We start from the raw sequence: 17,717 nt of genomic DNA, 5'->3' as shown, positions 1-17,717 counted from the left end.
GAGACATAGAGTAAAAATTCAGAGTTATAACAAAGCTTATCGAGTTATGACTCTCAATATAACTGCACTTAACTTTTTTTTTTTTAACATGCAAGGGGAACACGACAAGATTATACAGTAAATTGCTTGTCAGGATTGGCACACATTTGTATAAGTGCAGTTAATAAACATGGAAAGTAAGAGGAACACTGTTTCTGCATGTACCACTAAACAGGATGAGAGATCTTAGTTACGATTTTTAGTATGTAACACCGAGTTATATCAAACTATATATATATATATATATATCAGACAGGCTCAGACAAGCATGCATGGTATTAAGTAGTGGCACAATGCAGGAGCATACCCAGGCAGAAATAAAATCTAGCATAAACTGTGGATTGTCAGATTTTGTTATTAAACCACTGGCCTCCGGGGCTCCCCAATGTTAGAGCTTTAAACGTCCCCCTTATGTTATGGGAAGGTAGGGAAGAGAGTGTGAAATACTTAAAAAAAAAACAAAAAAAAAAAACAATAACATTGATACAGCAGAGAGGCATATTTTAAAGATCGAACACCAGTCAGTCAGAGGTCAGGTGTCACGGCGACCGCCATCGTGGGAGTGAAGCCCAAGCCGCGACTCCGATGTCTGGATCATCCAATCCCCACCAGTAGCAGGAGTGGAGCCCATGCTTGAGAGTTCAGGTAGGTTGCAGTAGTAGTGTATATCTTCAGGGCTCTCCTTCCGCCCCAGGTCTGCACGAGGGCTTGCTTCGCCATTTCACCGACTCTGGTGGTTACCGGAACCAGGGCATACATTTTCCCGGGGTAAGCATGGGGTCTGGATGATATGCGCCTTTGTTGGCGGGCGATCCTCCACTTCAGCGAGTGATGCTTGGGGGCAGTGCCCCGAGGGGCTCTTGGCCCGGATGGGCGAGTAGATGTGTGGATATGCGTTTGCTTGCTTGGAGGAGGCCTGCTGCACTCCGGCTGCTCACTGCTCTCAGGAGCAAATTCCTGCTCTGCCAGAGTCGCCTGCTCACGCTCTAAGATTTTTCGCCAAAACCTCTGGAAGATATTATCCAGGCGTTGCAGTGAAGATTCCAGGAAGCCGCTTAGAGGAGCTTGAGATGGGCGCAGATCCTGCGTATTCAGCGGGGTGGCAGTCGCCATTTTGTGGCTTGATGCACCACGCCTTCCGCCGGGTGTCTGTTTGTGGCAGGAGGTAGGAGCAGTGCTTATAGCCCCAGAGTGTCCAGTGGGGACCGGGATATCCCCTGGTCCAGAGAGGGGGGGAGGGGGGGTAGAGTTGCTGCCGAACCAGACCGAGGATTTAAAAGCAGGGAGGTCGGCCGCCTCACCCCAGCCCTTACTCAGTAGGCCGCAGCAGCGTGGCTCAGGTCTTCATCGGGTTACAGGCTGGATGTGGGTGTCTGCGTGTGGTTTAAGTGTCCAGCTTCCAGATAATGCCTTCCAATAGCGATTAATAGTCGATTAGTCAGGGTTGTCCCCCTACAGGGTTAGAAAAGCCTGGGAGCTCAAGTCCCACACGTCTGCCCCACATGGAAACCAGGCTCCGCCCCCCCGCGTTTTTACTCTTATCTACGTTATTGTTGTTTTTTGTTTTCGTGACTTCCTTTTCCTTTTGCTCGGGTCATCGAGAGGCCTGAATTGACCTCCTCCGACCACCCGGGTGCTTGTGGATTGCGGAGAACGTCTCCAGCTTTCCTCAGACTACCATCGGTCATCCTGGACCCCGCGCGCACGCACGAGATCTGGACGGTCAGTTGGTAGTTTTCCATCGTTGTTTCCGAAGATTGCCCTCAGCCATATGCTGATATTAGTAATTGGTGTACCCTGCGGTTGGTCACCCTGAGTCTCTAGGGACTCTAGTTTGGGTCACAGGAGGGTGCGGCCCTCCATCACCTTGATCCAAGACTATTTTATCTTCAGGAACAGAGAGCGAACCCCTCTCAGATACGGAACCGGACACTGTTTTGTTTTTAGAGGGCGCAGCCCTCCCTCAACTTCAGCCAGATACTGAGCTGGATACAGAGGACATGTTTGGAGGACACATTCTCATAGAGAGAACACGGATGTAGACTCTACTGTTTGGTTATTTACGGGTGCGGCCCGCTCAGGCTATCAGCCGGACGCTATCACGATACTCGATCACATTAGTATAGAGCGCGGCTCTCTCATACACTCAACGCTCTACAGTGCCAGCCATGTGTTCACCACACAGGCTTGTACCCGTGCAAGACATCGATGACTTCTTGGAGGGGCGTCCCTCCTGCTTTCAATTAGGTCTGACGTCCGTGCTACTGATTTCATTATAGAAGACTGCCTGGTCATGCAAGATATACATATTTAGACTGGATCCCTCTATTCTCTCTGCTGTATGGAACTACTGGATCCGGACCGCTGTAACACACGCGAGACATTCTCACAGAGGTATAATAGGGGGAGACTCCCACTTATTTATACACACTCCTGAAGATGGTACGGCTACTGGATGGACCTCAGGTATTACGTGAGTGCAGGTTTTGGTATTTTCTGCACCATATAAACAGAGGATTGCTTTCTGTTTTGGATATCCAGTCCATTACGATCAACTGCACAGACAGTTTCTCCCATATTTAGATGACAGGAGATACAGAGACCTTCATGGAGCAAACGGGCACTGCCTTGCTCGAATAACAAGATTAAGGTAGGCCTATCACCCGGTCTGAAGGTAAACCGTTCGCATGGATCACATGGTAAGACCGGAAACTCCGGTTGTCTTGAGTTCCCCGGTCATTACGATCTTGGGATACGATGGTAGGACTGCCCCATCTCCTCGGAACGCATACCTGGTGAACAGGGTTCGGAGATGGTGGGTCCTCCGTCTATTCTCTATTTATCCCTCACGGGAGCCGTTTTGTTTTGTATTCGCGCTAACCTACTTTTTCAACTACCGTCAAGGAGACCTACGAGACTTTATGGGGGGTACCTGGTGTGCCCCGACTCCTACACGGATATCTTTCGCTCTTAGACGAGGACATATCTGGATGGAAATCTGCACTCCGGTCCCATCCCTTTGAATATTTCTGGGATTCACTATTCCCAGAATAGTCGACCACCGTTCCTCCACACAAGTTCAGTTCGGAACCCTGAATGGACGTCCTTTTGGAGCCTTTCCTCTATCGCGTCCGAGGATTACACAGTCCACTTGGAATATTGGAATCACTTAGGATACGGCTAGTTTGAGCACACTCTTGCCTGCATTATAAACTTATTCTCGGATGAGACATCTCACCGGGTAGGCCAGGAGGGAACAAAAGATCCTACTCGGTTCTATTGTGATTTGGTGGTGTACTTAGGCGCATTTCTTGAGATTGAAGATTTGCCTGCTAGGCCACATTGCCGGGTGAACCTGGCACGATCGGTGGAACAACCTTACACATCAAGAGTTGAGACATGGTGGCAGTGTCTTATCGTGGCCCTAAGTCTGCAAATGACCTTCAACATTTTATAACTGCAGGGAAATGGCTAATAGGTCAGCTTGCCAGCTCATGGACCTGCTGGTAGGTAACAGGTCGCAACCCCACGTACAATGGATCTATCAGCGGATGATGTTTTTTTTCTGTTTTTGGGATACTTCATCAACTTGCATTGTCATTTATCGCAGTTGGAAAGTCCATTTAGGTTTGCTCGGGTAGCTCCGAGAATAGGTATCAGCGAAACAAACAGCGTTGGATTTGTTGACTGAGCGTTAAAACAGCAAATACGAAGCCTCCTGTCATGTTATAAAATTGTATATTATGCTAGGTTTAGTGTACCTATAATCTTAATTTTATTAATGACAGGAGGCGAGTATTTCCCACCCATTCTTATCCTTCCCTTTTTTTATGTTAATAGTTTGGATTATTCAGGTATGTATGCAACTCTGCTTGTTGTCTCTGCTACCTGTCGCCTGTTCTTATGCCTATTTTTTCATAAGTAGGGTTGGGATATCTCATATTAAGGTAATTTTGGTTGCTACATTGGGTGCACACATGTTTATTCAGAGTACTTTTCATTGGATAATCAACCTGTTTGGTTCTGTTTTTTCTCACGTTTCAGTTTACAGTCCATCAACACTATCTGGTTTGGCAGTTCTTCTCGGATGGTGGACATCGTTGTATTCAACGTATCTAGTACTTCGTTTCTTCCCCATTATGGTTTCTGCCTTTTATTCTGTTTTTGTCGCAGCTTGAAAGAGGAAATGATGCATGAGGAGGGGAGTTTTATAGTACTTAACTTTTTTTCTGATTGGTTGTTTTCTGTGCTGCTGTGAAGTTCTAGTAAAGAGAGACTTAAAGGACCACTCTAGGCACCCAGACCACTTCAGCTTAATGAAGTGGTCTGGGTGCCAGGTCCAGCTAGCTTTTACCCTTTTTTTTATAAACATAGCAGTTTCAGAGAAACTGCTATGTTTATTCTGAGGGTTAAGCCAGCCTCCAGAGCCTCTAGTGGCTGTCTCACTGACAGCCGCTAGAGGCGCTTGCGTGCTTCTCACTGTGAAAATCACAGTGAGAGCACGCAAGCGTCCATAGGAAAGCATTATGAATGCTTTCCTATGCGACCGGCTGAATGCGAGCGCGGCTCCTGCCGCGCATGCGCATTCAGCCGATGACGTCGCGAGGAAGAAGAGGAGGAGGAGTAGAGCTCCCCGCCCGGCGCTGGAGAAAGAGGTAAGTTTAACCCCTTCCTCCCCCCAGAGCCCGGCGGGAGTGGGTCCCTGAGGGTGGGGGCACCCTCAGGGCACTCTAGTGCCAGGAAAACGAGTATGTTTTCCTGGCACTAGAGTGGTCCTTTAAGCAAATACTCGCCTCCTGTCATTAATAAAATTAAGATTATTGGTACACTAAAGCTAGCATAATCTACAATTATCCAAGGGCATGCAAACTTTTGAGCACAACTGTATATTTATCTTGCAATTGGGCGCTTCCAACTTAGCCTTAACTGTCATCCATTGTTTAAACAAAATCTGTCCTTTGCACTTGGCAGTCAGCGAAAGTATACAGAGAAGAGGAGAAATTAAACAGTGTTTCTCTTTCTCTGGTAAAATTGGTGTAATCTACATTATGGCACACCACATACTCAAAATTCATGTTAATGTTTTGTTTGTGCACGATTATTCTTTTGAGAGTGCATTTTTACTGCTATTTTTCATGGCTCCAGTATAATTCTCAGTTTTCATTTTAAAGGCTTAAGGGAAATTAATATGATGAAACAATTCCAATTTTACTGTTCTTTTATCAAGGTAGTTTTTCTATTTTAAATATAAAATTAGCAGATGCTTTAACAAATTATAACTAATTGTAAATAATAAGAACCACGATTTAGATTTTATCTTTAACAATACCCATTTGATCACTTAGTTTTATTTAATGACTTTACCTTAGGATAAAATATAATAAATATGTTCATTTTTATGTATGCTAGTAAAATGTACCTAGAATCTCTTTTTAAAAACTAGTAACTAATGTTATATTTCCTGGCTTTATTTCCCAGGCAGTCGTGGTGACAGATGGAGAGCGAATTCTAGGTCTTGGAGATTTGGGAAGTTATGGCATGGGCATCCCTGTTGGTAAACTGGCACTTTATACAGCATGTGGAGGAGTAAAGCCTCAGGAGTGTCTGCCAGTGATGCTGGATGTGGGCACTGATAATAAGGTATGTGGAGCTTGCCATTTAAGTCAGCACACAGTATTATGTATTGTGAATGATCAGCTCTCATATAACTAGCTGTGTCTCCCTCTCAGTCTCTCTCAATAGTTCCAAATACAACTACTCCTGAGTGTATCCCACTTGACAGACCCTTGAAGAAACATACATTTCCAAACCTTTTAGTAACTTGCCACACTGGCTCTTAAATACTTCACATTAAACTCACACAAAAATATTTCCCCATTATACTCATATATACACTATATGGCTTTGACATAATTCAGTTTTGCATACACTTTCCACGATACCCAGCTTCAAATTATGATCCCATGGGGCTCTAGAAAGGGTTCCAGTTGATGCCACCCTTCATTCATAGTATATACACTGTGTTTGCTCATGCCTCATGTACCCCTGTCTCCAATGTCTGTCACTTTCTTATTAGGCTCAGCGAAGCATTGTCTGCTTGTCTACCACACACGGACAATCAAACACTGACCCATGCACAGATACTCACTGTACAGTCATGTCCACATGTCCAAACACTCACAAACACTCACACAGACACTGATACATACCACTCTATGCACTGACACAGACACTGACCTATACACAAACCGATATAGGCACACATACACTCAGAGTACAGATATGGATATGCATACACAGACATTGACTTTGCCGCCTGGTGACAGCTGACCCTCCTCTTCGCTTTGCCTCTGGCGGAACTTGATGGCTGGAGTCGAGTAGTGACACGGGCAGCAACTTAGTGGGCACGCAGTGCACCAATCTCTGTCTAAGGGAGGCACAAACTACCCCCCTTTGTCGTTACCTCGCTTCACTACTGTCTGCTGTTCAGGAGGAGCACTGCCCTTGACAGGAAAATCCTGGGTACCTGGCTGCAAGTCATCAACAGGAGGTAATTTAATGTCCATGAGGGCATGCGACCAGCCCCCGAGCTGCGGATCCTAGGCGGGTTGTTGCGGTCACCGGCCCGCCGAGCCTCACGGTCGTGCCCGACCGGCACGACCGCTCCGACTACACGAGCTTACCTGCTCATCGGCGAGCCGGGAACCGCGCATGTAGTTCTTCCGGGCATCACGCCCGAATCCAATATGGCGCCGACCACGTGGTCGCGTCTATGGATAGCCCCGCCCCCGAGAATTATACTAACGTGTGCGTGACGTCACGACGTCAACGCACACGTACGTTCTGGGGTCAGAGGTCGCCCTCTGACCAATCATAGCTTAGAGAGGGGTATTTAAACCCCTAATTCACCCTAGTACTTTGCCATGTCGTGGTTTCAGTTTCCTGGTTTCCTGAAAGTGCTAGTTTCGTGTTTCTGATTTCCTGGTATCCTGATCCTTGGCGTTTCCCTGGTTATTCTGATCTCTGGTTTCCCTGACTTGGCTTGTCTTATCGGTATTGAGTATTTTCTGGCTTCCTTGACCTCGGCTTTCCCTTTGACCATTCTCTGTCTCTAGCGTATTAGTCCGGCCATTCTAAGGTCCGGTTTACGCTCTGTCCTGTTATTTTTCCTTTTCTGACTTATGTATATGTTTACATAGATTCTGCGTGCTGGACCACATTACTAGTCGTGACATTACGACATGGCCATGGATCCTGCAGAACTATGCAAACATATGGTCGCCTGTGAAAATAGGGTGGAGGATATGGACCACAGGTTAGACCAATTTGCTCAGGCATTTCAGACCTTGCTCCAGAGGACTGCCTATTTAGAGGTCCCTCCTGTACCACCTGTGGTTCCGCCACCTGTAGTGGTTCCCGTACTACATAAACCACCGTCCATAACTTTGTCACCGCCCCCTCGTTATGGAGGTGATTCTAAGGAATTTAGAGGTTTTTTAAACCAAATAGAATACCACTTTGAGGCCTCCCCAGGTTCATTCCCAACAGATAGATCTAAAATAGGCTATCTGATGAACCAATTAACTGGAAAAGCCTTGGCTTGGGCTAACCCCTTATGGGAAAGTGGTGACGCAATAGCCCGTGATTACAGTACCTTTCTTACGGCCTTTAAGGCTACATTTGAACCTAAAGGCAGGGAGAAGAACGCTGCCAAAGCCCTTATGAGAATCAGGCAAGGCAATCGTTCTGTAGCCGATTATGCAATAGAGTTCAGGACATTAGCGTCTGAGGTTGATTGGACCAATAGCGGTCTGGTGGCTGCTTTCTCTGAAGGTTTAGCTGAGAATATACAAGATGAAACTGCAGCTAGAGACCTTCCGGTTAGTCTTAATGAGTTTATTGCCTACATGATAAACATTGATAACCGGCTCAGAGAGAGAGAGAGAAAAACAAACAACGTAACAGACGTTCTAATTTGTCCATAGCTCCTCGTTTCTCTAACCCAGTGGTGAGTAGCCAAACGCCTCTTCCAGAACCTGAACCCATGCAATTGGGTAGTGCTAAACTCACTGAGGCAGAGAGACAACACAGACGTAACGAGAGGTTATGTATGTATTGTGGCAAGAAGGGACATCTAAGATCGTCATGCCCGGTTCGGCCGGAAAACTTGCACACCTAAGGCACGTACGGGGACCGACCTTAGGTGTGATGTATATGTCCCCTAAATTGACTAAGAACCGTTTCCTGGTCAAAGTAACCTTATCTTTCGAGAACACTACTGTTCAGTGTGAGGCTATGATTGACTCTGGGGCAGCGGAGAATTTCCTAGACAAAGAGTTCTCTGCTAAGTGTGGTTTAATATAAGAACAGTGACTGAGTCACACCACACAAAAACAAAAGTTTTAGACTTTAGAAAAACAGACTTTTCTAAAATTAGAATATGTGTAAAGGAGTCATTATCAGACTGGAGCAATTTAAATGGAGTCCAAAATAAATGGGATTATTTAAAAGCTGCACTACTGAAGGCAACAGAAAATTGCATTAGGCTTGTCAGTAAAAGCAAAAAATTCAAGAAACCACTGTGGTACTCTGCAGATGTGGCCAAAATAGTAAAAAACAAAAAGTTATCATTTAGTAATTATAAAAAAAACCAGAGTGAGGAAGACAGAACGACCTATAAGATTAGGCAGAAAGAGGCTAAGCAAGTTATAAGAACTTCCAAATCACACACAGAAGAGAAAATAGCACAGTCAGTAAAAAAGGGGGACAAAACTTTTTTTAGATACATAAATGAGAAAAGAAAAGTAAAACAAGGATTAGTTAGATTAAAAACAAAAGAAGGAAGGTATGTAGATGAGGATAAAGGTCTAGCTGACTGCCTCAATGAATATTTTTGTTCGGTATTTACAGCTGAAAATGAAGGAAAGGGACCTCTGTTAAAAAAAAGGATAAATGAGTCATTTATTACACGTGAGTTTACAGAGGAAGAGGTTCTATTTCAACTGTCAAAAGTAAAGACAAATAAGTCAATGGGACCTGATGGAATACACCCAAAGCTATTAAAAGAGCTTAGTGGTGTACTAGCAAAACCATTAACAGATTTATTTAACCAATCATTGTTAACAGGAGTAGTCCCAGAAGATTGGAAGTTAGCGAATGTTGTGCCCATTCACAAGAAAGGTAATAGGGAGGAGTCGGGCAACTATAGGCCAGTAAGCCTTACTTCAGTAGTGGGGAAAGTGATGGAAACCATGTTAAAGGATAGGATTGTTGAACATCTAAAAACACATGGATTTCAAGATCAGAGACAACATGGGTTTACTTCAGGGAGATCATGCCAAACTAATCTTATTGATTTTTTTGATTGGGTAACTAAAATTATAGATCAGGGTGGTGCAGTAGACATTGCTTACCTAGATTTCAGTAAGGCTTTTGACACTGTTGCACATAGAAGGCTTATCAATAAACTGCAATCTTTGAGTTTGGATTCCAATATTGTTGAATGGGTAAGGCAGTGGCTGAGTGACAGGCAACAGAGGGTTGTAGTCAATGGAGTATATTCGAAGCTTGGGCTTGTCACCAGTGGGGTACCTCAGGGATCTGTACTTGGACCCATTCTCTTTAATATTTTTATTAGTGATATTGCAGAAGGTCTTGATGGTAAGGTGTGTCTTTTTGCGGATGATACTAAGATATGTAACAGGGTTGATGTTCCAGGAGGGATAAGCCAAATGGCAAATGATTTAGGTAAACTAGAAAAATGGTCAGAGTTGTGGCAACTGACATTTAATGTGGATAAGTGCAAGATAATGCATCTTGGACGTAAAAACCCAAGGGCAGAATACAGAATATTTGATAGAGTCCTAACCTCAACATCTGAGGAAAGGGATTTAGGGGTGATTATTTCTGAGGACTTAAAGGTAGGCAGACAATGTAATAGAGCAGCAGGAAATGCTAGCAGAATGCTTGGTTGTATAGGGAGAGGTATTAGCAGTAGAAAGAGGGAAGTGCTCATGCCATTGTACAGAACACTGGTGAGACCTCACTTGGAGTACTGTACACAGTACTGGAGACCATATCTTCAGAAGGATATTGATACCTTAGAGAGAGTTCAAAGAAGGGCTACTAAACTGGTTCATGGATTGCAGGATAAAACTTACCAGGAAAGGTTAAAGGATCTTAACATGTATAGCTTGGTGGAAAGACGAGACAGGGGGGATATGATAGAAACATTTAAATACATAAAGGGAATCAACACAGTAAAGGAGGAGACTATATTTAAAAGAAGAAAAACTACCACAACCAGAGGACATAGTCTAAAATTAGAAGGACAAAGGTTTAAAAATAATATAAGGAAGTATTACTTTACTGAGAGGGTAGTGGATGCATGGAATAGCCTTCCAGCTGAAGTGGTAGAGGTTAACACAGTAAAGGAGTTTAAGCATGCGTGGGATAGGCATAAGGCTATCCTAACTATAAGATAATGCCAGGGACTAATGAAAGTATTTAGAAAACTGGGCAGACTAGATGGGCCGAATGGTTCTTATCTGCCGTCACATTCTATGTTTCTATGTTTCTATGTTTCTAAACATCTCCTGCCCTTAAGACATAAAGAGAAACCTATAGCAGTCGAGGCCATTGATGGAAGGCCTCTTACCCAGCCTTTCATCACACACGAAACTCTGCCAATCACTGTTTCAGTGGGTATTCTCCACTCTGAAGAAATTACCTTTCAAATCATATCTTCACCTACAGTTCCGATAATACTCGGTTTCCCTTGGCTCCTGAAACACAATCCACGTTTAGATTGGATTGAAGGAGAGATTGTGAGTTGGGGTGAGAGATGCAAAGGTGTTTGCTTTAAGCAAATCCCACAACCTATTGGCACCATTAATGTTCCTGTTACACCTCCCTTGACCACACAAATTTCTCAGCAGTATATGGATTTGAAAGAGGTATTTAACAAGGTCCAGTCAGAAGGGTTACCTCCTCATAGACCTTATGACTGTACTATAAACTTATTACCAGGGACTATGCCTCCCAAGGGAGGAGTCTATGCCTTGTCCCCCCAGGAAAATCTTTGTTTGGAGGAATATATTAAGGATGCTCTCAGAAAGGGTCATATCCGTAGGTCCTCCTCACCAGCCGGGGCTGGATTCTTCTTTGTCTCTAAAAAAGAAGGAGACCTACGCCCTTGTATTGATTATAGGGGTTTGAATAGGATTACCATAAAAAATGCCTACCCTATTCCCCTTATATCAGAGCTATTCGACAGATTAAAGGGAGCTCGAGTCTTTACCAAGCTCGATCTCCGAAGTGCCTACAATCTAGTCAGAATTAAGGACGGTCACGAATGGAAGACCGCATTTAACACCAGAATGGGACATTACGAATACCTGGTTATGCCGTTTGGATTATGTAACGCTCCAGCGGTATTCCAGGATTTTATCAACGATGTCCTAAGAGAGTACCTTCACATGTTCGTTCTAGTGTATTTGGACGACATTCTCATCTATTCCCCAGACCTAGAGACACATCACGAACATGTGAGAATTGTACTGAAAACCCTGTTACAGAACGGCCTTTACTGTAAACTGGAGAAATGCCAGTTTGACCAAACGGAGATACAATTCCTTGGATACGTTATATCTCCGTCTGGTTTCCAGATGGATCCTCGTAAACTGGAGGCAGTCTTACAGGGGCCATTACCCAAGGGCCTTAAAGCTACTCAACGCTTTATAGGTTTTGCGAATTACTACCGCAAATTCATAAGGGGATTTTCCTCCGTGATTTCCCCTATAACCAATTTAACAAAAAAAGGAGCAAATTGTATATCTTGGCCCAAAGAAGCAAGAGAGGCATTTGAACGATTAAAATCTTTATTTTCCTCAGCACCTGTCCTGACCCATCCTGATCCATCCAAACCATTTATCCTAGAGGTGGATGCATCAGAGACAGGAGTTGGAGCCATTCTGTCTCAAAGAGAGAGTCCTGATACGCCTTTACATCCCTGTGGATTTTACTCTCGCAAACTCACACCTGCCGAGAGGAATTACGACATAGGGAATAGGGAACTTTTGGCCATTGTACTTGCCCTTAAGGAATGGAGGCATCTCTTGGAAGGTTCCAAAGAGCCACTTTTGATCTTTACTGATCATAAGAATTTGGCTTATATTGGGGACGCTAAGAGACTGTCCTCTCGTCAGGCTAGGTGGTCATTGTTCCTCTCCCGATTCAATTTCGTAATTACATACAGACCTGGTACTAAAAACACCAAGGCAGATGCACTTTCTCGGCAGTTTGAGACAGATGAAGTTCCGGAACAGGTGATATATCCTATTGTACCTCCTGAATGCCTCATTGCCACTACAGTTTCCGAAGTGTCTTCTCCACTCTTCTGTGCCATAATAGCAGATCAAACTCAGGCACCTGTGGGAAAACCTCCGGACAAACTGTATGTGTCACCTCAGTTTCAAAAGAAGGTACTAGATTTGTTCCATGACAGCCTCACAGCGGGCCATCCTGGAGTCCATAAAACTCTCTCTGCCATCTCCAGGAGATTTTGGTGGCCTGCTCTTAGAAACGATGTCAAAGATTATGTTGGGGCATGTCAAATATGTGCTGTTTCTAAAGTTCCTCCCAGGTCACCTCCTGGACTATTACAACCACTGCCCATACCTAGTGCTCCATGGACCCACTTGGCCATGGATTTCATTGTGGATCTACCCAGTTCAAACGGGTTTAATACAGTCCTTATGGTCATTGATAGATTCACGAAGATGGCACATTTCGTCCCACTTAAAAAATTACCATCTGCTCAAGATCTAGTTCAAATATTCTTGAGAGAGATCTTTCGGTTGCACGGTGTACCCAAAAGCATAGTATCTGACAGAGGTACCCAGTTTGTTTCTAGGTTTTGGCGTTCCTTTTGCAAACAATTGGGCATCGAACTCTCCTTTTCGTCAGCATATCACCCTCAAACAAATGGAGCAGCAGAGAGGGCGAATCAGTCTTTAGAAGCCTATTTACGTTGCTTTATAAATGCCAATCAATCTAACTGGTACGAGCTCTTACCCATGGCTGAGTTCGCCAGAAACAACGCCACTCATGAATCTTCTAATCACAGTCCATTCTTTGTTAATCAGGGTTATCACCCCACTGTTTTTCCTTCTGCATTCTCAGACACAGAAATCCCCGCTTTGAACACCCGTTTAGATTCGATTCATGATACTTGGGATTCCGTCCATTCAGCTCTGCAAAAAGCCTCATTACGAGCGAAGGTCCAAGCTGACAAGAAACGGGGCGCTAATCCTGTCTATATTCCAGGTGACAGGGTGTGGCTCTCCACAAGACATATCAAGCTTAAGGTCCCGTCCATGAAATTTGCCCCTCGGTACATTGGTCCCTTTCGAGTTACCCAACGTATTAATCCAGTGACCTATACTTTGGCACTACCGGCTCATATGAGAATAGCGAATACTTTCCATGTGTCTCTGCTCAAGCCCCTTACTTGCAATCGCTACACAAGGGTATCCACTCCTCCTCCGCCCTTGGTAGTGGGTGATCAAGAGGAATACGAAGTCCGTTCTATCATGGACTCCAAATTATCCAGAGGTGTCTTGTCCTATCTCGTTGACTGGAAGGGTTATGGTCCCGAGGAACGTTGTTGGGTTCCTGCTGACCGGGTCCATGCGCCCCGTCTTATCCGGTCATTTCACAACCGCTTTCCTCCTAAGCCGGGTCCTTCCCGCTCGGTGCGCGGTCTTCGAGTGGGGGGTACTGTTGCGGTCACCGGCCCGCCGAGCCTCACGGTCGTGCCCGACCGGCACGACCGCTCCGACTACACGAGCTTACCTGCTCGTCGGCGAGCCGGGAACCGCGCGTGTAGTTCTTCCGGGCATCACGCCCGAATCCAATATGGCGCCGACCACGTGGTCGCGTCTATGGATAGCCCCGCCCCCGAGAATTATACTAACGTGTGCGTGACGTCACGACGTCAACGCACACGTACGTTCTGGGGTCAGAGGTCGCCCTCTGACCAATCATAGCTTAGAGAGGGGTATTTAAACCCCTAATTCACCCTAGTACTTTGCCATGTCGTGGTTTCAGTTTCCTGGTTTCCTGAAAGTGCTAGTTTCGTGTTTCTGATTTCCTGGTATCCTGATCCTTGGCGTTTCCCTGGTTATTCTGATCTCTGGTTTCCCTGACTTGGCTTGTCTTATCGGTATTGAGTATTTTCTGGCTTCCTTGACCTCGGCTTTCCCTTTGACCATTCTCTGTCTCTAGCGTATTAGTCCGGCCATTCTAAGGTCCGGTTTACGCTCTGTCCTGTTATTTTTCCTTTTCTGACTTATGTATATGTTTACATAGATTCTGCGTGCTGGACCACATTACTAGTCGTGACACGGGTGCCTTGTTTATAAGCTCTTTCTTCCCACTGTGACAAATGAGACAGGTGCGTAGCCCTAGAGGGGCATGCCAGTGATGCACAAATTGGTGAACCCACCTGGGCTGACTGTGCAGAGAGCACTGCTGAAGTGCTCCTAGTGTCCTCAGCACTAATGATGGCACCATTGTATGCAAACTGAAATATTCCTTCACCTTAAATTCCTCCTAATCTTTAGCCACATATGAAGTCACCACCACATTTACAGAGCACTGTTGAATCGAATCACCATTTTAATTTGTCACCGTGCCCAGCTGTTTCTGATTTGCTGAGTTAATTCAGTAAACATGTCTGTCCATCTTCCTTTCTTTGTATATTATTTGTTTTTTTTTGTTTAATATAGGGAATGCAGCACTGCCAAATGTCTAAAGACTTCCATATAATGAAAATTATTTCCACACACAACAAAATCTTTATAGATTTTTTATGTTTTTTTCAATGCATAAGTAGTAGTGCTTAGATCCTATACATCTAAAGTGGAGTTAACACCATCCATTTAATTTCCTTTGTATGCTGACTTCTTTCAAACTAATCTTCAATGGTAAATAAATATTAAACTTTAATGAAGCCTAATTCTAAATGATTAAGACAAGATCCATGATGTAGAAAATTTTATTTTAACTTTCAATATAAACTCATTCACTACATCTAGATGCCTGCCCTTAATTTATACCATATTGCTGTTATTCTGAGTAATTTTATCTAAACCAACGTTGTGCCCTGATCAACACTGATGTCATGCCTAATTCTACATGTCTGCATTAGCCAGTGCATTATGGCATCCTTGCAATTTAACATAACCACTTGTAACCTTGCCAACATCTGCTGGCTGTGCCAGTTAGCTTCAGGCTTAGCTGTCATTACTAAGCCACATTGTTTGACAAAGGTAAAGCAATCCTATCCTGCTTATTCAACTCAGACGTATAGTGAAAAATTGCAAATATGCATCTAGCAGTCTCCTTCTAAACATTCTATGCGCACATTAACTGTATTAAATATAACAGCTCTGGTTTTCTTCATAGCCTGATTTCATATTGACATCAGTGTGTTTGGTGTATGTCCAAAATATCTAAACCTGTGGCCAGTAGAAAGTTCAACAGCAAAAACAGAAAGAAACCACAATGTCTACGAGTAATGAAATAGGGGTTTCGTTATGGAAAATCTGAACATATAGTGAGAGCTATATGCTAAAAAATGGGATAACCAAAGTTATTTAGAGACAAAACTGCTGGCTAGAATATTTCCTAATTTATTACAGTCACATAGTTGTCTTACTGTTGTACCAATTTTTTTTCTAAATAGATGAAAAAATGAATTTGGAAGATTATTAAACAAGTACTAATAATCTCCCTTTATTGCTGGGGTTTGTGTACTAATTTTCCTCTTAAAATAAACACTCTGCTACATTGTTCAGAAAAGATCAGTGCAGGAATTAATTATTCAATTGTTTGCAATTTTTTTCTGTGAGTTCGAAATTAGCATGTGGAGCCATACGAGACCTTCCATTGAAACAAGCCACACTTCAAAATCCATTTATTATTCAAGGATTTGCGGTGACTTGGCCTAGTTGGATCCTTTTCCAACTCTTCTCTTTTGTCCTAAATTTAGCAAACTGGATATATGTCACTATGACTTGCAAATTGGCGAAAAGACCTATGTATAGTCTTTGTCAATTCCCCCATTCAAAATATAAACAATTGCTGTGAACAATAGGCAGGTCCAATAACTTGGAAGCTTGCAATCTAAAGTCTAAAATGCAACCTTGGCAAAAGAGGATTGCAGGGTCTATTTGAAGTAATGGAAAGAGATCAAGGGATATATGTAAATACAGTGTAGCTTGTGAGATGATTAGATAATAAATATTAGAGACAGGTGAAGGATTATGCTGTAAACCAGTGCTGCTCAAACCTCTCCTCAAGGCACAACTAACAGTCTAGGATTAAGAGATTACCCAGGTGTGACGAACTGAGCCTCGTCGCGTGTTCTTGGCGAGGCCTGCTGGTCAGCCTCTTATCAAAAGACTATGGGCCCTTTAAAAAACTATGCGAACAAACTTGGTTTATGATTTTATATTTGGTTCGGGAACCGAACAGCCACACGAACAGAACACCACCATGGACATTGTTAAGCCTAATTGCTACTTTGTAGCAATTTCCACTGCAGTGTTCTCAGGGTTCGTCTGGGTGGCAATTCCTATGGACGACCACAAGGTGGTGGCCATCTTGTTTGCATGAAAACAGGCAGCGGTGTTTGGTCGTCGAGTTCATGGAACTTTTTTCGGACACTGAAACTTCCGAACACCGTTGGACTTCCATGATCACCTGGGTTCGGTTTTATAGCACTTAGGAAAACACTGTTCGGTGGAAACGTTCCCACAAACAAGGGGAATAAGCTCCAGGGTAAGACTATTGACTATGTTCGGTAGTTTGTTCGTTTTTAAAATACCGAACTAGACCGTCCGCAAGCCTTGATTCTCTAGAACTGTTTTGGGCATGGGACCATGCGTGCGGTCGGTCAAATTATGACTTCCAGGAAATTCCAGAACCCTTGAACCGATCTGGGTGAATTTTGGATATGTTGGTCACCCAGATTGGGGCTATTAGGGGATGTAACTTTTGTGGGAATTTTGTGTGTTTAAAGGCATTTTTGGGGTTTTGTAAAAATTTATGTTTTCTGTGCCTGGAGATAATTGAGTTTAATACAATGCTGATTCAATTATCTCCCAGGCACAGGGGAGGGATTGACCTATTTTTTATTGGTGTGTCCTGGACCTGAGAGTTAATGTAATCATGTATGTATGTTTTACTGTAGTCTACTCTCAGATCCAGGGTGGAGTGCCCCTTGCATAGGGACCTGCATCTAAGGCCAGTTGTGGCTGCCTTTAAAGAAATTTGTTTTACTCTTCATTAAGTCTAGGCTCATGTTTGGAGGATTGGAGAGCTATATTCACTCTGGTGATTGCTATAATCACTATACTCCCTTGGATTATAATCGCTAGCTCTTGTAAGAGCTATCCTGCTTTTCTCTCTGGACTAGGAGAGGTCTACCCACTGGAAGCTGGATCCTGGCCTTGGGTTCAGGGTGGGTGGAGGACAGTGAGACCCCAACCAAGCTGCAGCGGTTTGTGGGGTTTACAGTGGTTATGGTGTCCGGTGCTGTGCTTTTGGTACTCAAGCATTACTAGGAAGCAGCTATTGATGGAGGTACCCGGTCGGGGTGCCAGGTGGTCCAT

General features: G+C 44.0%; 1 protein-coding gene across 1 annotated transcript in view; it reads left to right on the top strand.

Moving 5' to 3' along the window:
* ME1 (malic enzyme 1) overlaps positions 1 to 17,717 on the top strand; it is a 460,205-nt gene that overhangs the window by 220,840 nt on the left and 221,648 nt on the right. The window contains exon 5 of the mRNA XM_063441145.1: positions 5,518 to 5,679. Coding sequence (XP_063297215.1) covers positions 5,518 to 5,679 — 162 coding nt within the window. The remainder of the gene's footprint in view (positions 1 to 5,517; positions 5,680 to 17,717) is intronic.

This window comes from Pelobates fuscus, chromosome 2 (assembly GCF_036172605.1).
Source record: "Pelobates fuscus isolate aPelFus1 chromosome 2, aPelFus1.pri, whole genome shotgun sequence".
In the NCBI taxonomy this organism is placed as follows: domain Eukaryota; kingdom Metazoa; phylum Chordata; class Amphibia; order Anura; family Pelobatidae; genus Pelobates; species Pelobates fuscus.
This window is presented reverse-complemented; position numbering and strand designations above follow the sequence as displayed.